General features: G+C 46.4%; 1 protein-coding gene across 1 annotated transcript in view; it reads right to left on the reverse strand.

Annotated features, from left to right (window-relative positions):
- The window catches only part of kiaa1549la (KIAA1549-like a), a 199,264-nt gene that overhangs the window by 44,970 nt on the left and 128,429 nt on the right, over nt 1-25,865 (reverse strand). The window contains exons 13-15 of the mRNA XM_078221393.1: nt 25,426-25,553; nt 15,640-15,818; nt 2,324-2,544 (exon numbers count right to left, since the gene is read on the reverse strand). Coding sequence (XP_078077519.1) covers nt 2,324-2,544; nt 15,640-15,818; nt 25,426-25,553 — 528 coding nt within the window. The remainder of the gene's footprint in view (nt 1-2,323; nt 2,545-15,639; nt 15,819-25,425; nt 25,554-25,865) is intronic.

Raw genomic sequence — 25,865 nt, forward strand, 5'->3', positions numbered from 1 at the left:
CTAAAGGACATTAGTGAACCAGATGGGTTTTTTCCGACAATTGACAATGGTTTCATGGTCATCACTGGACTTTTAATTCCAGATTTTTATCAAATTCAAATTTCACCATCTGCCGTGGTGTGACTCGAACCCGGGTCCCCAGACATTAGCTGAGTTTTTGGGTTCATAATCTAGTGATAAAACCATTGCCTCCCTACCTTTTGGGAGATTGGAATAACTGAAGTTACTTTAAACTCTTTAGTTGGGTGACAGGAAGATGATGGGGTGGTTTAACTAAGCTGAGGTGTTTAGCATGACCAAATCATTTGATAGGGTGAATAGAGAAAAACCCGGCAGGTTTCCCCTGCAGGCTCTGAACCCCATGGTGGGGGTTAGAAACCTGAGAGGAACAGTCACTCACTGAGCTTTTCCTGGGACAGCCAATTAATAGCCAGAGGGAGGCCTTCATCATCCAATCAAGGATGTCGAGATGGATCTTGGGGGGGGGGGGGGGGGGGGGGGGAGGAGGAGGGAGGCCAGTCAGATGGATCTCTGGTGGGGGGAGAGTGGGGGGTCCACTGCCCCTCTGCGTGCGATCGGTGGAGGGAAGTGAGGCAGGGGGTCATTATCGGTCTGGGTAGTAGGGGAGGGGTGGGTAGAGAAGCGCAGCAGTTATGTTGTGGGGGTGAGGCAATGACTGTGGGGGCTATCTCTCCCAGGCTGCTTTATGCGACCCAGGAGCGATGTGGCAGGAGAGTGTTTTTCGATTTTTGTACTGCGCATGCTTGGAGCTGCAGTGTTTTGGGCGTGGTAAGCCCCACCCACAGGCTTCTGCAGTGCGATTCAGAATCGCTGCTATTTTTTCAGGCAGAGTGCGTACGGGGGCGCTGGAGAACAGGTTTATAAGTCGGATCTGAAACACTCCCAGATTCAGCACTTGGAATCAAAATGCTAAAATCGGGCCCATAGAATCCGTATAGTGCAGAATAGGCCATTTGGCCCATCAAATCTGCAATGACTTGCTGTCAGAGTATCTGACCCAGGCCCTGCTCCCTGCCTTATCCCCATAACTCCAAACATTTTCCATGGCTAATCTATCTAACCTCCACATCTTGGGACTGTAGGAGGAAACCCATGCAGACACGGGGAGAATGTCCAAACTCCACACAGACAGTTACCCAAGGGCGGAACTGAACCCGGGTCGCTGAAGCTGTGAGGCAGCAGTGCTAACCACTGTGCCACCGTGCCACCCATCTTGAGAAGTTGAGAAGTTCAAGTTCCAATCCAGTGACCTGTGCAGAATAATGAAATGTTATGAAATGTTAACTCAAGCCTGTTTTGCTTGATATAAAAGATCGCACAGTACTATTTGAAGAGGAACAGGGGAGTTCTCTCCAGTGACCCTGGCCAATATTCACCCCTCAAACGACAGTGCAAAAAGAGATTATCTGGTGGTTATCACATTGTTGTCTGTGAGAGCTTGCTGTGTGCAAATTAGAAATCATAGAAATCATAGAAACCCTACAGTGCAGAAAGAGGCCATTCGGCCCATCGAGTCTGCACCGACCACAATCCCACCCAGGCCCCACCCCCACATATTTACCCACTAATCTACGCATCACAGGACTCCAAGGGGCAATTTTTTTTTTAACCTGGCCAATCAACCTAACCCACACATCTTTGGACTGTGGGAGGAAACCGGAGCACCCGGAGGAAACCCACGCAGACACGAGGAGAATGTGCAAACTCCACACAGACAGTGACCCGAGCCGGGAATCGAACCCGGGACCCTGGAGCTGTGAAGCAGCAGTGCTAACCACTGTGCTACCGTGCCGCCCCCCACTGTGCTACTGTGCCGCCATGTTTCCTACATTACAACAGCACTTATATGTCTGGAATACTTTATTGGCTGAAAAGCAATTTTGGATATCCTAAGAACATGAAAGTTGTGATAAAAATGCAGATTCTTCCTTTCTCATGTGTAATGCTTTTGCTGATGGGGTTACCTATAAAGAGATTGACATCTTTAAAATTGAACAGAGGAATTTCCTATCAGTGTGTCAAACATATGTAAGAATCACAGAATGATACAGCGCACAGAAGGCCTACTGTGCCTGTGCTGACCTTTTGATAAAGCAACTTAATGAGTCACTCCCTTTCTCCTTCCCCATAACAGTGAATCATTCTCCCCTCACGTTTTATCCAGGTGCCTTTTGAAGGTTATTCTTGAATCTGCTTTCACCACTCTTTCGGACTTAAAAGGGTTAATGGGTTCAGATGATTGGCCGTCTCAATGGGATTCCCCAGCCTCCCGAATGTTTATCAAGTGTCGCATTGGTCTTACCTGTTTCGCGACTCAGTGAACGTGGAGGACACCTGGGTTTCCATTTCCAAAACACGATTGATTTCCATCTGTCCCTTCTCATACATTTTCCTCTGTTTCTCCATCATTGGCTGGTTATTTTCCACTTCAGGGAAGTCGTAATAGCCTTTCCTCTTCGCTTTCAGGCGCAATTTATTTCGATAGTGCTCAATATCGGATTTTTGTTTAAGGGCCTTGTTTACCTGTTGGAGAGAGAAAGAATGAGAGAGGGAGGGACATGTGTGTGTTTAATTGAAGCCATCAAGTTTTCTGCATGTTCCCTGTGCTTATTGACTGCAGTAAAATGCAATCTCTGTGTGTGTTTGTGTGTGTTTGTGTGTTTTTGTGTGTGTGTGTGTGCAGTGTGAGTGTGTGAGTGTGGGGTATAAAGCCTACACGGCGGCACAGTGGCTAGCACTGCTGCCTCACAGCGCCAGGGACCCGGGTTCGATTCCCAGCTTGGGTCACCATCTGTGTGGAGTCTGCATGTTCTCCCCAGCCGGGATTTTACGACCTCGTTCGGGCGAGGCTCGTAAAATCCCACCCAAGGCCAATGGAGAATTCCGTTCTGCGAGCCTTGCCCGCCCCGATTCCAGAGCAGGTAAAATTCCGGCCCCCATGTCCATGTGGGTTTCCTCTAGGTGCTCCGATTTCCTCCCACAATTCTGAAAGACACGCTAGTTAGGTGCATTGGCCATGTTAAATTCTCCCTCAGTGCACCTGAACAGGCGCCGGAGTGTGGCGACTGGGGGATTTTCACAGTAACTTCATTGCTGTGTTAATGTAAGCCTACTTGTGACACTAATAAATACAGGACCAAATCATACTGAGGAAATAACAATGTATTAGTGATGTATGGCATTAATAATGAGTAAATTGACCATCAGTTTCAGAGATTAAGAGATGCAGCGTGAAATGCAAAACTCATTGACTGAGATACACTGTTCTGCTGTTTGCCTCAAACAACCAACCTCCTGCCCTCAGCCTCTCTGCTGTATGCTGAACTTATACATTAATCGTCCATTCGACTCACCGTAGGATGTTAAGCTTCACAGTTACCTTAAGTCCCATTTTACTGATATGATTATTCTCAATGTAATGTCAATCAATCTCTCAGCCCAGAAAGGTAATAATTTAAACTGGAAAGTCTCATTCATATAGATAGTAAATTGTTGTTAGAGAATTTTTAAAAATTAAGTTTAAAAAACTTACATTTTTTTGCTATCGTTTTTCTCTCTCTCAACCCAATCTTTTCTCTCTCTTTTATTTCCTCAAACGTGATTTGACTCTAATTCACGGATTTTGTTTTCTCCCTCACTCTCCTGTTTCTATCTTAATCCAGTCACAGACTGAGGGGAGACCTGATAGAGGTCTACAAAATTATGAGAGGCATAGACAGGGTGGATAGTCAGAGGCTTTTTCCCAGGGTGGAAGTGTCAATTACAAGGGGGCACACGTTCAAGGTGAGAGGAGGAAAAGTTTAAAGGAGATGTGAGGGGTAAGTTTTTGATGCAGAGAGTGGTGGGTGCCTGGAACGCGCTTGCCAGAGGAGGTGGTGGAAGCAGACACATTAGCAACATTTAAGAAGCATCTGGATGGGTACATGAATAGGGACAGAATAGAGGGATACGATCTGAGTAAGGGCAAAAGAGTTTTTTTTGTTTAGTTAGGGCATCATGATCAGCACGGGCTTGGAGGGCTGAAGGGCCTGTTCCTATGCTGCACTTTTCTTTGTTCATTGTTCTTTGTTCTTAAATCTCATTGGTTAAGGTGGTAGAATGTTGGTCTCATTGTTTATTGAGTTCTCAGCTGCCCCAAAAGTTCTTACAGAGCAAATTATATTCCAGTTGAGGGGTGCATGAAAAATTCTAACTACTGAGCACATGGTGAAATTCCTGCAGTGTTTAGCCTTCCTACATACATAGCAACATGTTATAGCAGGAGGCTATAGACTAGAAACCAAACCTCAGTACTGACCAACATTCATGTTAAGTCTTCCAAGAGTTGAATGTTGCTAAGATTGTTCATCATGGACATGGAGAACAAATCAGAGCAGGTTTATTTCTGATCTGTGGCTCAGTGAGTTCAATCGGAAAGTCGCGGGTTCAAGCCACATGATCCAGGATGATGCTACCTCACTGAGTGAAGCAGGTGTCTTGGCAACTTGCAAGTTAAAATTGTAACCAGCCAGATTAGAATGTGTAAAAACACTGACTTTTCCCCCTCAGCCTCCCTCAACCTGCTTATCAGGTGGGTCGATAGAGAGGGAGGAGGAGTTAACCCATGCCTCGCTGGCCTACATTGGCTTCTGTCAATATTTCGATTTAAAAATTCTCACCCTTGTTTTCAATTCTCTCCCATGGCCCCACCCTTGCTTATCTCTGCAATCTCCTCCAGCCTCACAATCCTGTGAGATATCTGCATTCCTCCAATCTTGCCTCCCGAAGCATCCCACATTTTAATCGTTCCATTAGTAGCTGTTCCTTCACCTGTCCAAGCCCTAAGCTTTGGAATTCCTGCCCCATACCCTCCACCTTGTTACCTCACATTCTTCATTTGAGACGCTGCTTAAAACCTATCTCTTTGACCAAGCTTCTGATCGTCGGTCTAATTTTGACTTGTAGGGCAGGATTATACGGCCTCGCTTATCTCAAAACCGTAAAATCCCGCCCGAGGTCAACAGACCTTCCCCTGCTCTGCCCCTCGCCTACTCCGATTCCCGTGGCGGGCAGGGCGGTAAAATTCCGACCATATGGTTTGATATCCAATTATAATTTACAATGCTCCTTTGTAGTGTCTTGGGATGTTCTAACACATTAAAGGTGTTATATAAATGTAAGTTATTGTTGTCATCATGATTATGTAGGCAAACACAATCATTTCCTCAAACAAGGATCCACAAGCAACAAATCAACAAAAGGCCTTCACTCTAGGTGGTCCTGGGCAATGATAAATGCTGGCCAGAGCACTGGGATCAATCCGTCTATCTTCTTCCAAACAACCACTACAAAATCTTCCAAATTCATCTCCATCATCAGAACAGTCAGGCAGGGCTCTTAAGTACTGCACCTCCAACACTGCAACACTGCCACAGGACAGTCCTGGGAGTGTCACGACTCAGATAACGACTTTGTCTGAAGTGGAGGCCTTGAACCCCAGAGAGGAGAGCTGCCAACAGAGCCAAAGCTGGTACTGCAATGTGTGAATGTTTATGCCACAAAACAAGGCAACAGACTAAAAAAAAATGTTCATGGGACGTGAACTTCACTGGCAAGTTTGGCATTTATTATCCATCTCTAGTTTCCCTCGAGAAGGTGGTAGTGAGCCGCCTTCTTGAACTACTGCAGTCCATCATTGAACTTTTGATACAGCTGAGTGGCTTGCTGGGCCATTTCAGGGGCAGTTGAGTTAACCACATTGCTGTGGGTCTAGAATCACATGGAGACAACCTCTGTTACGGACAACAGATTTCCTTCCCTAAAGGACAATACAACAATCTGGTAGTTTCATGGTCACCATTGCTGAGACTAGCTGTATTACTCCAGACTAGCCCATAACATAACCACTTCTATACCCAATCCGCAACTGTTGCAACTTGTGTGTCATGCATTGTTAGAAATACAAAGCATAAAAATTGGACTTCTTTCCCCTTGGAGCTTGAAATTTACATGGAATTGATGGATCTCATGCATCCCGGACATTCTCTCTTCCACCTTCTTCTGTCGGGAAAAGGAAACAAAAATCTGAGAACACGTACCAACCATCTCAAGAACAGCTTCTTCCCTGCTGCCATCAGACTTTTGAATGGACTATATATTAAGCTGACCTTTCTCTACACCCTAGCTGTGACTGTAACACTATATTCTGCATCCTATCCTTTCCTTCTCCCCTATGTACTCTACGAACGGAATGCTTTGTCTGTATAACACAAAGAAACAATACTTTTCATTGTATTCCAATACATGTGACAATAATCAATCAAACCAAATCAAATCTCTGCATTTTACATGACTTGGATTCACACAGTCGCTGGAATTATACCGCACCGCCCGTCACGGAAGCGAAGCGGGCGAGGGGCGGACAACGGAAATGCCTGTTGGCCTTAGGCAGGAATTTCCGGTCTCACTCAAGTGAGGCCATAAAATCCCGCCCAGTGTGTTTTTAAGTATTGACCTTGAAGGAAAAGACTAGGTAAGTAGTTAAGACGCTGTAATCATGCTATAGGCACCAGACTACCTTGGAGCAGTCCCACGGTAGAATAGCCAGCGACAGATGATACATGGACCAGAATGCAGACCGTTAACTGCACTGGATTTGATTAGCTATCACAGAGGGGTCAGTTTGCGCGCTATATGTCTTGTGGAAAGATTTACGATGGCTTAATTAGAAAACTGCTCCACTGCTCACAGGGTGTAACTAAAACCTGTTTCGGTTTTAGCAAGAACAATGCTAAAAAGCTGAAGAACATCTGGCAACCGGTAGTACACAGGTTACTCCAATGACAAGCGCACGAAGATCCCCCGAACAAAATCAGTATTCTGCCAGCACCCAGCGAAGACATAAACAAAAGCAGCTGCCCGAGTAAGATTCTGCTTCTTATTTTTCAAAGAAAGAGAAAGCTGATGATTTAAGCTTCATCTGGAACATGCCTAGTTTAATCACACACTGAACTGGTGCTTCAACTTACACACCCATTCTGCCCGCCCCCAACCCACTTAATAAATAATGAATCCAAGGATATTTTCCACATTTCTTAAAAAAGCTCAGATGAAAAATTCCACAGAAGACATTGCGCGCACTATTGAATGCATTTCTTTTCCTTCACTTAGGGTCTGCTCCGTCTGAAGTGCGGGTAGAAGGTTGCCAGCAATAATTCAAATCAATGTTGATCTTACGCAGGCCGTTGTCTGAATGTTGTAAAATCTATCAAGCATTTTGCCGTATGCAGCAGTCACACACATCAGCAGTGCTGCGCTATATTCTTCCTGCGTGTGAGGTGATTGCTGGATAATATTCACACCAGTGAGAAATCCTGCAAATTTACTGCCGGGACACATGGCTGTTTATGCTTACACTGTCAGTGAGAACGTGCATCTTCAGCACGTCTCATACACAGCAGCTGCGGCGCAGCAGTAACGGTGCGACTGACTTGAGCCACAGGGGTTGGAGGTTCGAGTCCCATGTCGAGAGCAAAATTTAGGCTAACGTTGGGAGGGGTGCTGCTGTGTAAAAGGTGTCGCCCTTTCAATGTGACATCAAACCTAGAATGTGCTGCCCTCTCTGGTAGATACAAACTAATGTCACTAATGTCCTTTGGGGAAGGAAATCTGCCGTCCTTACATGGTCTGGTCTACATGTGACTCCAGAGCCACAGCAATGTGGTTGACTCTTAACTGCCCTCTGAAATGGCTTAGCAAGCCACTCAGTTGTATCAATCGCTACAAAGTCTCAACAAAGAAATGAAACCAGACGTATCATAAGAACATAAGAAATAGGAGCAGGAGTAGGCCATCTGGCCCTTCGAGCCTGCCCCGCCATTCAACAAAATCATGGCTGATCTGAAGCGAATCAGTTCCACTTACCCGCCTGCTCCCCATATCCCCTAATTCCCTTATCGATCAGAAAACTATCTACCCGTGATTTAAACATATTCAACGAGGAAGCCTCCAGCCTATCACCTGGCATTGACCTAGGCACCGGAAAAGACAACGGCAAAACAAACAGCCCTGTTGACCCTGCAAAGTCCTCCTTACTAACATCTGGGGGCTAGTGACAAAATTGGGAGAGCTGTTTCGCCCGACCAGTCAAGCAACAGCCTGACATAGTTATTCTCACAGAATCATACCTTACAGATAACACCCCAGACCCCACCACGACCATCCCTGTCCCACCGGCAGGACGGACCCTGCAGAGGCGGTGGCACGGTAGTATTCAATCAGAAGGGAGTTGCCCTGGGAGTCCTTAACATTGACTCCGGACCCCATGAAGTCTCATGGCTTCAGTTAAACATGGTCATGGGAACATCTTACTGTTACCACGTACCGTTCTCCTTTGGCTAAAGAATCAGTATTCCTCCATGTTGAACAACACTTGGAGGAAGCACTGAGTGTGGCAAGGGCGCAAAATGTACTCTGGGTGGGGGATTTCAATGTCCACCACCTTCCACATCCAGTCGAGAATAGTGGTGGACAATTAAGCAACTCACTGGAGGAGACTCCACAAATATCAATGATGGAGGAGCCCAGCACAGTGCAAAAGATAAGACTGAAGTATTCACAGCAATCTTCAGCCAGAAGTGCCGAGTGGATGATCCATCTCGGCCTCCCCCAGTGGTCCCCAGCATCTCAGATGCCAGTCTCCACCCACTTCGATTCACTCCACGTGATATCAAGAAATGGTTGGTGGCACTGGATACTGCAAAGGCAATGGGCCCTGGTAACATTCCGGCAATAGTACTGAAGACTTGTGATCCAGAACTTGCCGCTCCCCTAGCCAAGCTCTTCCAGTGTAGTTACAACACTGGCATCTACCCAACAATGTGGAAAATTGCCCAGGTATGTCCTGTACACAGAAAGCAGGAAAATCCAACCCGACCAATTACCGCCCAATCAGTCTACTCTCGATCATCAGTAAAGTGATGGAAGGGGTCATCAACAGTGCTATCAAGCAGCACCTGCTCAGCAATAACCTGCTCAGTGATGCCCAGTTTGGGTTTCGCCAGGGTCACTCAGCTCCTGACCTTGTTACAGCCTTGGTTCAAACATGGAAAATAAAGCTGAATTCCAGAGGTGAGGTGAGAGTGACATCCCTTGGTATCAAGGCCGCATTCGACGAGTGTGAGATCAAAGAGCCCTAGCGAAATTGGAATCAATGGGTATTAGGGGGCAAACTCTCCACTTGGAGTCATGCTTGATACATAGGAAGATGATTGTGCTTGTGGAGGACCAGTCATCTCTGCAGGAGTCCCTCAGGATAGTGTCCTCGGCCCAACAATCTTCAGCTGCTTCATCAATGACCTTCCCTCATGCATAAGGTCAGAAGTGGGGATGTTCGCCAATGATTGCACAATGTTCAGCACCATTCACTACTCCTCAGATGCTGAAGCAGTCCATGTTCAAATGCAGCAAGATCTGGACAATATCCAGGCTTGGGCTGACAAGTGGCAGGTAACATTCGTGCCACACAAATGCCAGGCAATGACCATCAACAATAAGAGACGCTCTAACTACCGCCCTTGACATTCAATGGTGTTACCATCACTACTGTCAACATCCTTGCGGTTAACATTGAGCAGAAGCTCAACTGGGCTCACCACATAAACACAGTGGCTATAAGGGCAGGCCAGAGGCTAGGAACACTGCAGAGAGTAACTCACCTCCTGACTCCCCAAACCTATCCACCATCTGCAAGGCACAAGTGAGGAGTGTGATGGAATACTCCCCACTTGCCTGGATGGGTGCAGCTCCAACAACACTCAGAAAGCTTGACACCATCTAGAAAAAGCAGCCCGTTTAATTGGCATCACATCTACAAAGATTCAATCCCTCCACTGACGCTCAGTAGCAGCAGTGTGTACTATCTACAAGATGCACTGTAGCAATTCACCAAAGATCCTTAGACAGCACCTTCCAAACCCACAACCACTTCCATCTTGAAAGACAAGGGCAGCAGATACATGGGAACACCACCACCTGCAAGTTCCCCTCCAAGCCACTCACCATCCTGACTTGAAAATATATTACCATTCCTTAGCACTCGCTGGGTCAAAATCCTGGAATTCCCTTCCTAACAGCATTGTGGGTCAACCCACAGATAATGGACTGCAGCGATTCAAGAAGGCAGCTTACCATCACCTTCTCAAGGGCAACTAGAGATCAGCAATAAATGCTGGGCAGCCAGTGCGCCTGTGTCCCACGAATGAATTTTTTAAAAATCCCAAGCTGCCATCTTGAAGAGAAAGCAGGGGGAAATTCTCCCAGGTGCCTCGGTCAATATCTATCCCTCAATCAACATCACCATGAAACAAATTATCTGACCCTCATCCCACTGCTGTTTGTGGGGCCTTGCTCTGCACAAACTGGCTGCCGTGTTTCCTACAACAGTGACCACACTTCAAAAGTACTTCATTAGCTAAAAGGAATTTTGGGATGTTCCGAGGCCCTGTGCAGGAATGGAAGTTCTTTCTTCATTCTCAGGATGTTGTGAAGTTCCAATAAAGGGAGTTATTGAAACGCAGTCACTGGCCAGAATTTTATCATGGGAATCGGAGCGGGCGAGGGGCAGAGCATGTGAAGGTCCGTGGACCTTGGGTGGGATTTTACAGTTTTGAGACGAGCGAAGCCGTAAAATCCCGCCCATGGTTCCATGTTGGCAGGCAGTTTCCACACCTGCGAATATCAAGACAAGCCCGCTTCGGGTGCAGCCCTGAGTGGTTGGTGCACAACTGGGGGTGCCATCTTTCCAATGAGCGGTAACTCAACTGCAGCAGTTCTTACTCGAAGTCTATGGTTAAAACCCCACTTTAAAGTATATGACCCAGGCTGATACTCCCAGTGCCGTGCTGAGGGAGTGCTGCACTGTGGCAGATGCTGATTGTCGGATGAGGCTGAGGCCCTCTCTCCCCTCTTTGAGGTGGAAGCAAAAGATTTTTCTTTCTTTCTCAATCCAGAACCATGACAGTGAAGTGGCCATTTCAGCACAGAGAAGGTGAGAAACAGGCAGACCGCCCACTGTTCCGCAGCACGGCACGGTGGCACAGTGGTTAGCACTGCTGCCTCACAGTGCCAGGGACCTGGGTTCGATTCCCGACTTGGGTCACTGTCTATGTGGAGTTTGTACGTTCTCTCCACGTCTGCGTGGGTTTCCTCCGGGTGCTCCAGTTTCGTCCCAAAGTCCGAAAGACGTGCTGGTTAAGTGCATTGGCTATGCTAAATTCTCCCTCAGTGTACCCGAACAGGCGCCCGAGTGTGGCAACCAGGGGAATTTCACAGTAACTTCATTACAGTGTGAATGTAAGCCTACTTGTGACTAATAAATAAATTTTACTGTTCTATCCTCCCTCGCAAAGGAGCAATCGATTTGATATTGACTGTTTTTCATTACCACCACTATTGAAAAAGATCCCTGAAGAGTCAAAAGGACAACAGAGATATATTTAATACCAACATCCAATGTTAAATTCCAACACCTTCTCTTCCACTCCCAGTCCTGTCTTTCCCCTTTGCAGTGTCGATGGTAGTCATGATGTGGCGATGCCGGCGTTGGACTGGGGTAAATACAGTTTTAACAACACCAGGTTAAAGTCCAACAGGTTTATTTGGTAGCAAATGCCATTAGTTTTCAGAGCGCTGCTCCTTCGTCAGATGGAGTGGAAATCTGCTCTCAAACAGGGCATACAGAGACACAAAATCAAGTTACAGAATACTGATTAGAATGCGAATCTCTACAGCCAACCAGGTCTTAAAGATACAGACAATGTGAGTGGAGGGAGCATTAAACACAGGTTAAAGAGATGTGTATTGTCTCCAGACAGGACAGCCAGTAACTTCATTGCAGTGTCAATGTAAGCCCATTTGTGACACTAATAAATAAATTTTGAGCACACAAAGGTAGCTTTGACACATGGGGATAGCTTTGAGTGAACGGGGATAGCTTTGAACGCACTATCAAATTTGATATCAAAATCATTCCAAATTAGAACTCCTGATGTCAAATTGTAATTGAGAGCATTGATGTCAAATAACAAAACGCCATCTGGTTCACAGGGATCTCCCAATTTGAGCTGGCAGAGAGATGGTGACTCCATAACCTGCTGCCACAATTAGCAACTGCTCTGTCCGGGTAGGGCCGAAGAATGCCAGAGACAGAGAAAGTTATAATTTCTGCTCAATATTTAACTGACTGTCCAAAATAGCCTTGCACAGCAGCCAAAGAGCCAGTGACTCATTACTCCAATGATGTCTTGGCAACACATGAGGACAACAAAAGAGAACCAGCTCGCTTTGTAACTAACCTTGAAGCAATCGTGACTCATGCATGCCGGAATGGCTCTATCACTCAAGTGAGCGCACAGTTAAAATAATACTTCGGTAAACACTTTGCGATCCATTAATGGAAATCGGATGCATTACTTTTTCTTTGTATTCTACAGATATTGAGAAAGGACACGGGCGGCACGGTGGCACAGTGTTTAGCACTGCTGCCTCACAGCGCCAGGGACCTAGGTTCGATTCCCGGCTTGGGTCACTGTCTATGTGGAGTTTGCACATTCTCCCCGTGTCTGCGTGGGTTTCCTCCGGGTGCTCCGGTTTCCTCGCACAGTCTGAAAGAGATGTGCTGGTTAGGTGCATTGACCCGAACAGGCGCTGGAGTGTGGCGACTAGGGGAATTTCACAGGAACTTCATTGCAGTGTTAATGTAAGCCTGACTTGTGACACTAATAAATAAACTTTAGGAAAAGAGAAAGTAAAGTGAGCGTTAGTCCGCCAGAGAGTGAGAATGGGGAATAAATAATGCAAAGTAAGGAGGTGGTGGATAAATTGAACAGATATTTTGTGTCTGCCTTCACTGCAGAGGATAAAAACAGCATCCCAGATATAACAGCGAATCAAGAAGTGAAAGGAAGGGAGGAACTGAAAACAATTGCAATCACCAGGGAAAGAGTGTGTAGAAAATTATTCAAACTAAAAGCCGATGAATCCCTGGGTCCTGACAAAAGCAAATGACTGCGGATGCTGGAATCTGAAACAAAAACAGAAAATGCTGGAAAATCTCAGCAGGTCTGACAGCACCTGTGGAGAGAGAATAGAGCCAACGTTTCGAGTCTAGATGACCCTTTGTCAGAGCCCTGGGTCCTGATGTTCTTCATCAGAACATGTTAAAAGAAGTGGCTGCTGAGATAATAGATGCATTGGTTTAGATTTTCCAAAGTTTGTTAAGATTCTGGAGAAGTGCCATCAGGTTGGAAAACAGCAATTGTAACTCCTCTTTTCCAGAAAGAAGAAAGACAGCAAGCAGGAAATGACAAGTCAGTTAGCCAAACATTTGTCATAATCTGCGATCTTACAAGAAAAATTATAAGTGCTGAACGGGCAGGAAAACGGGTGAGATTCAGACGTGTTTTTTGGGTGAGTTTGAAAATGCAATCTTATGACACTCTGGGCGAGATCTTCCAGCCACGCTCGCCCCAAGACCAGAAAATCCCACCCGAGGTCAATGGATCTTTGCAATATCCGTGTCCCTCCCGCTATCATTCCCGCAATCATTCTGCCCTCTGTCACTTTCTTGGACAGGAGTGCGATTCTCACAAGTTGGGGGAGGCGGAGCCTAAGCTCGCCAGTGAAGCCGGCTTCAGAGTGCGAGGGGTGCCATTGCGCAGGTGCTCCGATCGCCCCGTGTCCACATAAAACACCCATCCCTCATCATCACAGTGGCAACACAGGTCACCTGCATCGGGAACCTTCCAATGTGTCCCCTGGTATGACTCCCTCCACTGCCGATCCTGCACACCCTCTCTTTGCCAGTCTCCCCGGTCTGCCAATCACCCCCTGTGCCGGACTATCCCCCACACCCCTCCTCCCTGAACACCCCCTGTGCTGGAATCCCCCCCCCCCCCCCCCCGCCTTGCTGTTCACCCCTTGTGCCCTCTGGGGGAAGGGGGGAGGGGAGAGGGGGGGAGGGGAGAGGGGGAGGGGAGAGGGGGAGGGGAGGGGAGAGGGGGAGGGGAGGGGAGAGGGGGAACGGGAGAGGGGGAACGGGAGAGGGGGGAGGGGAGAGGGGGGAGGGGAGGGGGGGTGTGAGGTACTCACCTCAGAATTCGCAGATTCTTAAGTGATACAAAGGTATTTCCTGGGGCTTCGATTGAAATATTTTTTTAAGAATCACATATATCTTTTATGGAAGTCTCATCGATGCTATAGAAATTCCCAAAACACTGCAGTAGATGCTCGGAGCGTCCTTCAGGTGATATTGCTGAACAAATATTGATCTAGCTGCTGCTCGTGGGGTTTCTCTGGTGATGAACAAATTTCTTACATTTGCCAACATAACACTGACCGTGCTCCAAAAGCTATTCATCAGGGTCATTCCAACCTCACCCGCCTGCCTAATTTCACTTTGCAGTGATCAATGGAAATAAAATCAGGCAGATTGTAAATCAGACAGCCCATCCCATCCTGTCAATTGATTAGTTAATCCTTGTCTCTCTCTTGATTTCTTCCCTCTGTGCCTCTGTCTCTCTATCTCACTGTCCATGGCCATCTCCCTATCATGTCTCTCCTCTTTCACATTCAATGGGCACGATCTTATCTGCCCTTCATGCCACACTCTCGCTGTGGCGAGGTCGGAGAATTTGTCGGCCAGACAAATCTCTGTTCACTGCAGCAGGGTGGGAAAATCCCGCCGGCGTGAACGGTAAAAAGATTCCGGCCCCTGGGTGTCAGCTGTGATGTGGAGATACCGGCGTTGGACTGGGGTAAGCACAGTAAGAAGTCTCACAACACCAGGTTAAAGTCCAACAGGTTTATTTGGCAGCCCTAGCTTTCGGAGTCTCAGGCTCCTTCATCAGGTGAGGACACAAGTCCTCACTCACCTGATGAAGGAGCCTGAGACTCCAAAAGCTAGGGCTGCCAAATAAACCTGTTGGACTTTAACCTGATGTTGTGAGACTTCTTACTGTGTCAGCTATGACTCAGTGGGTAGCACACTCGATCTGAGTCAAGAGACTGTGGGTTCAAACCCCATCCTGTTGTTTGTGCATCGGTGTAGCACCTTATTAAATATCAGTCGTGGCTCAGTGGGTAGCATTTTCACCTCTGAAGCAGTAGACCATGTATTGAGGTTTAACCCCACAAACCCGATCGCATAAGCTGACACACCCACTGCAATACTGAGGGAATGTTGTACTGTTGGTGATGCTATCTTTTGACTGAAATAGTAAACCGAGGCCTCCTGCCCAATTATGTTAGCTGTGATAGCTCTGTCTCTGTATTTTGATTCCCTGTCCTTTTCCCATATCTCTGATGACCTCCACAAGTAACTATTGATCTCCTTTTCAAACACCTCCTGTATCCATGGTCTAATGGATAGAATGCTCCCTCTTCCCATTGGCGTGCAGTTTTCTGTAAAGACTTTCAACCAGATTAATTTGAATTCTAAGAGTTCACCCGTTTCTATATTCTACCAGACTGAACGATGTTCCTCAGTTTCCTTATATGAGAGAGGATATTCAAAGACATCTTTAGTGGTGGGAAATCCCATCATGCACCTTTCTTCAAAAGTAAACAAGACATCTTGCTTACCTCTCCATTGACCACCACTGCCTCCGGACTCCTTTCCGAGCCGGGGTAACCGGGATGGGCCGTCAGTGGCTTGATTGAGAGAAGCTGAACAGACCCAGAGGAAGTGTCGAAAGGGTCATCCGATGTCTTGGAGACATGCTCAAACAGCGTGGCACTCTCCTCCTCATCACTGACTGGTGCTGAACCATGTTGCGTCACAAATGTCAGGCCGTAACAAAGCAAGAGACATAAAATAAAAGTTATGAGGGTGAGACAAGATTCCTTAACAAGTTGTTCATTGAATTCCTCCCCTTCTGAAGGAATTAAGCAAAGGTGACACATCTACACATTCTTGCAGGGTGGAAATATATCGCCCTTTCTTCAGGTCAAAATTCTGGAGCTCCTTCCCTAACAGCACTGTGGGTGTACCTACACCACATGGACTGAAGCGATTCAAGAAGACAGCCCGTCTTGAACTTCTCGAGGGCAATTAAGGATGGGCAATAAACGCTGGTCCCACCAGCACTGCTCACCTCCCGTGAATATAATGTTAAAATTAGAGATTTCACCAAATCATTCCAGAAATTGATTCTAGGGTGAGATGAACTAAGATGGCAGGAGGCTCTCATGTGGAGCATAAGCACCTGTGTGTAGCTGATGGGCTGAATGGCCTGTTCATATACTGTAAATTTGAGGTAACATGTCCATTACATAGCTAAATAATGACACAAAAATGAAACCATTTTCTTCAATGCAAATCAATCTCTGAATATATAAGAATATTGATAGGCAGAGGGATCTGGGTGTACAGGTAAACAGGTCACTGAAAGTGGCAATGCAGGTGGAGAAGGTAGTCAAGAAGGCATACGGCATGCTTGCCTTCATTGGCCGAGGAATTGAGTTTAAAAATTGGCAAGACATGTTGCAGCTTTATAGAACCTTAGTTAGGCCGCACTTGGAATATAGTGTTCAATTCTGGTCGCCACACTACCAGAAGAATGTGGAGGCTTTGGAGAGGGTACAGAAAAGATTTACCAGGATGTTGCCTGGTATGGATGGCATTAGCTATGAGGAACGGTTGGAGAAACATGGTTTGTTCTCACTGGAACGACGGAGATTGAGGGGCAAACCTGATAGAAGTCTACAAGATTATGAGGGGCATGGACAGAGTGGAAGAGTCAATTACGAGAGGGAATAGATTTAAGGTGCGAGGAGCAAGGTTTAAAGGAGATGTACGAGGCAAGTTTTTTACACAGAGCGTGGTGGGTGCCTGGAATTCACTGCTGAGGGAGGTAGTGGAAGCAGAGACGATAGTGACTTTTAAGGGGAGTCTACATAAATACATCCCATTACAGGATGGGAATAGAGGGATACGGTCCCCAGAAGGGTAGGGTGTTTTAGTTCAGACGGGCAGCATGGTCGGTGCAGGCTTGGAGGGCCGAAGGGCCTGTTCCTGTGTGGTAATTTTCTTTGTTCTTTATATGGTGAATACATAGTCTGTTATTACTGGCCCTCTGTGATGGAAGTGTATACTGTACCTCAGAAATTGGTGTCAGTGAAGTTAGTACACAACTGTTTTTGCTTCAAGCAAGTATAATAGTGGAGGAAGGAATTTGATATGTCTATATTTGGAGTTCACACAGTAGACCCGGGTTCAGATCCCACCATGGCAGATTGTGAAATTTGAATTCAATAAAAATCTGAAAATAAAGGTCTAATGATAACCATTGTCAATTGTCGTAAAAACCCATCTGGTTCACTAATGTCCTTCAGGGAAGGAAATCTGCTGTCCTTACCTGGTCTGGCCTACATGTTACTCCAGAGCCACAGCAATGTGGTTGACTCTTAAATGCCCTCAGGGATGGGCAATAAATGCTGGTCCAGCCAGCGACACCCACATCCCATGAATGAATTTAAAAAAACATCATTGAGGTTAATGTCTACCATCGACACTTGCTGGGACAAGGGATCATCTGTGTGGAGGATGGTGGCAAGCCAGGAAGTTCATGTTGAAACACTTCGCAGGGACTCAGTGATTAATCTTCGAAGGGTAAGGTAACTGACTGACAGCACGAATTGCTACTTTATGTAAGGATCTCACATTTTGACACGTTGCTGAACTACTTGTCTCATCAACAGCACTGCAAGCCAAAAATAATCAATGGCTCTGCATCTATATTGACTCTCTGTCACGCTCACAAGTCATTGCTCTCCAATCAAATTTCTGAACTACACGAAACAGTTCTGCTTTGAATAATAACCCCATTTGTTCTTCAATTTTCAACAAGAATATTACAGAGTGCGCACCGTCAAAGATTATGAACCCTGACGGAAATTTGCAATGTTGATTTGTGTTGGTTTCCTACTTGTTCTGCCTTCATTTTTCTTAACCATTCATGGGATTGTTGGTGTTGGTATTTATTGCCCATTCCAAATTGCCTTTGAGAAGGTGGTGGTGAGTTGGCCTTTGGGAACTGCTGCTGTCCATTTATTAGATACATTCACAGTGCTGTTAGGAAAGGAATCCCTGTCCCACACTCATCAGTAACCTCATTCCACAAAGCTCAAAGACTATTCAGGCTATCTTAAACCGAATCAGTGAATCATTCTTATTGCTGCTCGTGTAATAGAGTTCAAATTGCTTAACAGAAGCCCCACCATGCCTATCCACTATGTCCCATCTACTGACATTCATCATCTAGCAAGCTCCCTTGTCACATCGCGCAAGCACTTTTACCTCTAAAGTCAGACCGTTGTGTGTTTAAGCCCCAAAATGCTGCAGATAGAATCATAGAATCCCTACAGTGCAGAAGAGGCCATTTGGCCCATCAAGTCTGCACTGATTCTCTCACACAGGATGTGGAGATGCTGGCGTCTCTCACACAGCATCATATCCAGACTCTTCCCCGCCCTATTCCTGTAACCCCACACACATTTCCCATGACTAATCCATCTAATTTACACATCTTTGGCCACTAAGTGGCAATTTAGCATGGCCAATCCACCTAACCTGCACATCTTTGGAGTGTGGGTAGAAACCGGAGCACCCAGAGGAAACCCAGGCAGACACGGGGAGAATGTGCAGACTCCGCACAGTGCCTCACAGCACCACATGCTTGTACTGTCGCATTAATGCAGCAGCTTATCAAGTGTTGGACGTAGCTCAGTGGGTAGCACTCTCTGTGCCAGAAGCTTTGAGCTTCAAGTCATACTTGACAGACTTCAGCCCATAATCTAGGCTGGCACTCCCAGCGCAGTATTGAGGGACCGCACCATCGAATGTGCCATCTTTCAGATGAGACATTGAACTGAGGTCCCCTTCTGCCCACTCGGTTGGATTTGGGCTTGATTGACACCTTGCCCGAGATCTTAGAGATCAACCCCCTCCAGCACCGTTACACAGTGGCAGCCTTCCGTATTATCTACAGGATGCACTGTGGCAACTTGCCAAGACTCCTTTATTAGCATCTCCCAAAACTGCGATCTCTACTTCCTAGAAAGATGAGGGCAGCTGGTGCATGGGATCCCACCATCTGCAACTCCCCTCCAAGTCATGGGGCGGCACGGTGGTACAATGGTTAGCACTGCTGCCTCACAATGCCAGGGGCCCAGGTTCGATTCACAGTTAGGGTCACTGTCACTGTCTGTGCAGAGTCTGCACGTTTCTCCCGTGTCGGCGTGGGTTTTCTCCGGGTGCTCTGGTTTCCTCCTCCAGTCTGAAAGATGTGCTGGTTAGGTGCACTGGCCGTGCTAAATTCTCCTTCAGTGTACCCGAACAGGCGTCGGAGTGTGGCGACTAGAAGATTTTCACAGTAACCTCATTGCAATGTTAATGTAAGTCTACTTGTGACACTAATCATCCTAACCTGGGATGATGTCGCCATTCCTTGACTATCGCTGAGTCACAATTCTGGAAATCCTGCCCTAACAGCACTGTGGGTGGACCTACATCACATGGACTACTGTAGTTCAAGAAAGTGGCTCGCGATCATCTCCCCGAGGGCTAATACAGATGGGTAACAGATTCTGGCCTTTGCAGCTCTTGAATGAACAAATACATTTTTAAAAAATCCCCTCTCACAAACAAGGGAGTATTCTCCGGTTTCCAGGCCAGATTATAAGAATGACCACACTTCAAAATAAAACATAATTGGCTGTAAAATGAGGTATGACATCCTGAGGTTGCAGAATGCAAGTTTTTACTTCCGTTTTGCTGCACAAATCAACGTGAATGTAACATCGAAAGTCAGATGTCTCAATTTCTCTGTCTCAGAAGATGTATTAAAAATATTGCAAACAATAGCAGTTGTAGCTTACCTTAATTTTACACATCACACCTGACAGTATTCACTATTGGATTAAGTCCCCCCACTGCGCAACTTCTTCACAGCAAGTACTCGCAATAAAAGTCATTCGAGAGATTTGGGTTATGTGGTGATTAAAAGGAAATACTGTTGGAAGAGTTTTTCTCTTCGTTCTGCTATCACTCAGGAATCACTCATTGTATCACGGAAGCTGTTCTGCCCCTCCAAATCTCTGACAGTGGTAGGAGCACCAGCACGAGGAACAAGGATAACATTTTCACAAAGAGTTCAGGCCCAGGAAAACATGTCAGCAAAAATATTGAGCAATCACCCAGCCACAATGCATACGAGATTCCAATTTAGGTTAACAGGATATTGGACAGAAGGGAATGGAGATTATCTTGAAATAGGTCATTGCTTTTACCAAATTGGATTGCAGTGGGTTGAATTTTGGTACGTTCCATTTAACTCTTTACTTTGCCTTCGCCAGCCTCATTTAGTGACTCAGGTGCCTTCATCTCCGGGGTGTTCACTTTCCTGGCAAGATTGGCATTTATTACCACTCAACAAGTGGGCCTTAATCTTGCTCCACTATTCCTGGTAGTGGTTTGTCACAAACTGAGGGGCTTCCTGGATCACTCCAACAAGAGACTGTTGATCCACTTCTCCTTGCCATTTAATGGCATTATCATTGCCAAATTCCCACCCCATCAACATTCTGGGGATCACAACTGGCCAGAGGCTGAATTGGACCAGTCACGTTAAGCCTGTCCACCACCCACAGCATAAGGCAGGACTGTGATGGAATTCTCCCCACTACCTGGATGAATACGGCACCCACAACACTCAAGAAGCATGATAGCATCCTGGACAAAGCAGCCCTCTTCATTGACACCCCATCTACCATCTTAAATATTCACCCCCTCCATCATTAGGACATATTGGCAGCAGTGTGTATCATCTACAAGATGCATTGCAACAACTTGCCAAGATTTCAAAGGGGGCGACTCTTCAACCTGCAACATCTGCCACCCAGGAAGACAAGGCCAGAGGATATTTGGGAACACTACCATCTGCAAGTTCCTCTCCAAGTCACAGGCTATCTTGACATGGAAATTATCACTGTTCTTAATAATATATCATTTTGTTTGGTCATATAGAACTTGAATATTACTGAAAAGAGAGACATGATGCTGAAGCTTTTTGTTTGGCACTCATCAGGACAAATGCAAGAATGCAAAATTTCAAATGGTCGCTACAATTTATACTACAGGAGAAAGGGGCACTGATTGGTTGGGAAGTTGATTCTGAGTGATCAAGGTGTTGCTATTGTAAGACATCTTATGTACTTTTAACAGGTAGCACCTGTCTTTACTCTATTGCAGGACACTAAGGGCGGGACTTTCTAGCCATGCTCACCCCAAGGCTGCAAATTCCCGCCCGAGGTCAACATTTGCATGGTCCGCCCCTACCTACTACAATTCCCATGGCGGGTGGGACGGGAGAACTGAACTTTGTCAAAACATTGTAACTATACTACTGCCTAAGTCTAAATGCTGTGTTGCATTGGTTGCAAGTTGAGAACTGATTGTGGCTTGGACTTGCATGCAATGGGGTAAGGGAAGCGAAAGGTGAAATATAAAAGGACAGAAGACTGAAGAGACCATTAAGACTGGGTGTGTGAATAGTTTCAGGGAAACTGTCACATACCTGGTCAAAGAGTGCTGAGGACAATGAAAGGTGCAGGCACTGGAGTCTGGCTTGTGGCTCTGTGAGGGGTATGAGACAGACATGCAGATACTGCCGAGTGGCAAAAATCAATCAACTTTAAAAGAAGAACCCACAGAGACTGTAGTCGGGAAAAGTGAGCTGGTCAGTCACTGCAAGGTGCGGCAGAGAAAATGTCAGCGGGCAGACCACCCGGGGCTAGCTCCAGCAGGAAATTCCCACCCGAGGTCAATGGTCATTTCCATTATCCACCCCTTGCCTGCTCCGATTCCGTGACGGGCGAGGCAGTAGAATTCTGGCGTTTGTTTCTTTAAGTAGAACATGAGTGCATCGTGAAAGAACATAGAAACTAGAAGCAGGGGTAGGCCATTCAGCCCTTCAAGAGTGCTCCGCCATTCATTATGATCATGGCAGGCCATCAAATTCAATATCCTGACCCCGCTTTCCCACCATATCCCTTGATCCCTTTAGCGTCCAAGAGCTATATTTAATTTCTTCTTGAAATCACACAACGTTTTGGCCTCAACTACTTTCTGTGGTCGTGAATTCCATACCTTCACCACTCTCTGGGTGAAGGAAGTTCTCCTCACCTCAGTTCTAAAAGGTTTACCCCTTATCCTCAAACTATGTCCCGTGATGTTCTCTACCTGACCCTCAGTTGCTGCAAAATGAAATCAAGTGTGGATCTTTCTGTTAATCAGGACAGCAGCCTAATCTAAATGTATTGTAAAGGAATGGCTGTGATTGCTTCAGTGGATTTTATTGTAGAGGGACTGTACTGCCCTCTTGAAATACGCAATGAAATAACACTGAAAAGGACAAGTCACACCACCCTGATACTAACAGCACTGCAGATCCTGGAAGTCTATAAAACAGCAACAAGCTCTACTTGCATTTATATAGCACCTTTAGCTTTGTAAAATTCCCAAGCCCCCTCACTGGAGTGTTAACAAACAACATTTGACTGCAAGCCGCACGAGAAGATATAAGAGCACAGGACAAAAAGCTTGGACAAAAATTGTTTGAAGGAGAGTCATATCAAAGTAGAGTTTAAGAGGCAGAGAGGCTTAGGGCGTGCAAAGTAAAATGCGCACCCAACTGTGGTCAGCCTGGTCCCTTTACTTCCTTTGCAATATATTTGCACTATTCTGATATTATCAGAAAAATCACTTGCTTTCACTGCTGCAGCTTTGGAAAGTCAGATCAAGATTATCGTAATTTACGTGTGTTCTACTTTAAGAAAGAAACAGCTTGGATTTTCAGGCCTCTGTAAGTTTGGATGGAGAGGCAGTGCGTGCTTCAAGTGTATGTATATCTCCGGGTTGAGGTGACAGTGACTAAGCATTAGCCTTGGATTCATAACATCACCACTCTAAGAAAATACAAAAGATTGTGAGCGTAGCCCAGTCCATCACGGAAACCAGCCTCCCATCCATTGACTCCATCTATACTTCCCACTGCCTCGGAAAAGCAGCCAGCATAATCAGGGACCCCACACACCCCGGACATACGTTCGTACACAAAAACAGAAAATGTTGGAAAATCTCAGCAGGTCTGACAGCATCTGTGGGGAGAGAATAGAGCCAATGTTTCAAATCTAGATGACCTTTGTCAGGGGCCAATCTTCCAGCCTCTGCCAGGTGGGAATTGCCCAGGAACTTTCAACTTCCAATGGGCAATTCGCCTGCTCCTTGGGACCCTTCGTAAAAGCCTCTAGCTCCCAGAGAGAATTGGGACTTTGGGTGCTTGCCACCTCATTTATTGTTACTCCTTTAAGGGCAACACAGCAGAGTAAGGGTCACCCAGTCTTTGTGATCAATCAGGACCCAGAGTGTGGAATCACCCTATAGTGAGAAAGGCTCCTAGGCAGAGTCATTTTGGGGAGCTAGCCACAGCTATGCAGCTGCTGTACAATTCTTATTAATAAATACCCTTTGTGCTCACTAATGAAGTTTGTGAAAGTGCATCTTTACACTTACCCAGCTGCCACCCTACCCACCTGCCACTTCACCAACCTGCCACTTCACCCACCTGCCATCCTACTCATCTACCACCTCAGCCACCTGCCACCTCACCCATTGTACCCACTTACTTAATCCGCCTACCCACCTTACCACCCTACCCGTTCACACATTCACCAATTCACTACCATTTACACCGGACCGTTAAACATACCATTTGGCAGCTGGTAATGTAAAAAGGGGGCATGTCCTGACTTCCCCCCCAACTCTGCTGTGCTTTGATGCAATTCCCTATTGGACGCTGCACGCCACATTTCTGGTAAACCCGGGCTCAGGAAACCTGGAAAGAAATGCGAAGCAACGTCCAGTCGGGGAGACATTCGAGCGGGGTGGCAATCTGATGATGACTGCCACTCTTCAGAAAATCCAGGCCAATATCTCCTTACGTAGCCCGGTATCATATTTGGGACATTTTGTTAGCAAAAGGCATTATATAAATATAAGCTTCCATTGTTGTCTACCTTATCAAGTCCTTCCGTAATCTAAAGACCCTCTATCACGTCACCCTTCCAGTCTTTTCTGACTGAAGGGAACAAACCCCAGCCTGGTTAGTTTTTCCTAATAATTGAGTATCAATCTTATAAATTTTTGTTGCGTCTTCTCCATTGTTTCTACAACTAGACCTTCAATAACGAGATCCAAACTCAGATCAATGATTGAATCATAGAATCCCACAGTGCAGAAGGAGGCCACTCAGCCCATCGAGTCTGCATCAACCACAATCCCACCCAGGCCCCATCCCCACAACCCCATGCATTTACCCTAGCTAGTCCCCCTGACACCAAGGAGCAATTCAGCATGGCCAATCTACCTAACCCGCACATCTTTGGACTGTGGGAGGAAACCCACGCAGAGATGGGGAGAACGTGCAAACTCCACACAGACAGTGACCCAAGCCGGGAATCGAACCTGGGTCCCTGGTGCTGTGAGGTAGCAGTGCTAACCACTGTGCCGCCCAAGAAAGGGATATTTCGACTTGTGTAATTGCATAGATCACGTGAACGGGACTAAAGTTCTGCTGGGATTTGAACCCAGAATCATAGAATCCCTACAGTGCAGAAGGAGGCCATTCGGCCCATTGAGTCTGCACCGACAACAATTCTACCCAGGCCCAATCCCCGTAACCCCACACATTTACCCGACTACTCCCCATTAACACAAAGGGGCAATTTAGCACGGCCAATTCACCTAAACCACACGTCTTTGGACTGTGGGAGGAAACCAGAGCACCTGGAGGAAACCCACACAGACACGGGTGGCTTGTTTACTAGACAGGCGCTTTGACCAACTAAGCCACAGAAGCTGACCTGATGAAAGGAAGGAAATAGTGGGGAAGAGGGAGCAGTTAAAATATAGTCTGAACCAGATCAATCGGACCCGAACTGGACTTTCCTAGTTTGCAATATAATCCAGAGCTGGGTAAGCGATGGGCAAGGGCGGGGAGGCAGGGGACGGGGGGGACGGGGGGGGGGGGGGGGGGGAGGCGCGGGGAGGGGGCACTGCCAAGTGACTGAAAGACAATCAATTTTATCAAAAGATAATGTGAGTTTTATGTCTCTGCAAAACAGTTTTTGAACAGATCACATCAGCATGTTTGCTCACCAGTCAGTTTCTGAGGTGCAGAAATTTACGTTCAGGTCAAAACCGTGTTGTCTGCCGTGAGAGTTTTTTAAATTTTCTGCGTGTTTGTGATTTATTGCAAAGTTTCTGTCACGGGAGCGGAATAGTAAAACAAAAGAACAAGCTCATCTCACCATTTTTCTTCCTGGTTCCCTCTTTTGAAATTTTCTGCTGTGCTGTTGCCTTCTGTGGAGTGCCCATGTCCGAGTCAAGATTTCCTGATTGCTCACTGATGACAGAATCTTGTTCGCTGTGTAACCTGCTATAAATCACCATGATACAAGAGAATTGTCATATATTCATCTCTCTCTCTCCCTTCCCCTTACATGTTTTCAAGGTTAGCTTGATCAATACTCATTGCGTTTTGTTTTTCCTGATCCTGTCAGTCAATTTCTTAAATATAATTTGAAAGAATCATAGAATCACTACAGTGGAGGCCATTCGGCCCATTGAGTCTGCACTGACCACAATCCCACCAAACCCTATCCCCATAACCCCATACATTTAACCTAGCTAATCCTCCTGACACTAAGGGGCAATTTAGCATGGCCAATCCACCTAGCCCACACAGTTT

The sequence above is a fragment of the Mustelus asterias genome, chromosome 9, assembly GCF_964213995.1.
Source record: "Mustelus asterias chromosome 9, sMusAst1.hap1.1, whole genome shotgun sequence".
Taxonomy (NCBI): domain Eukaryota; kingdom Metazoa; phylum Chordata; class Chondrichthyes; order Carcharhiniformes; family Triakidae; genus Mustelus; species Mustelus asterias.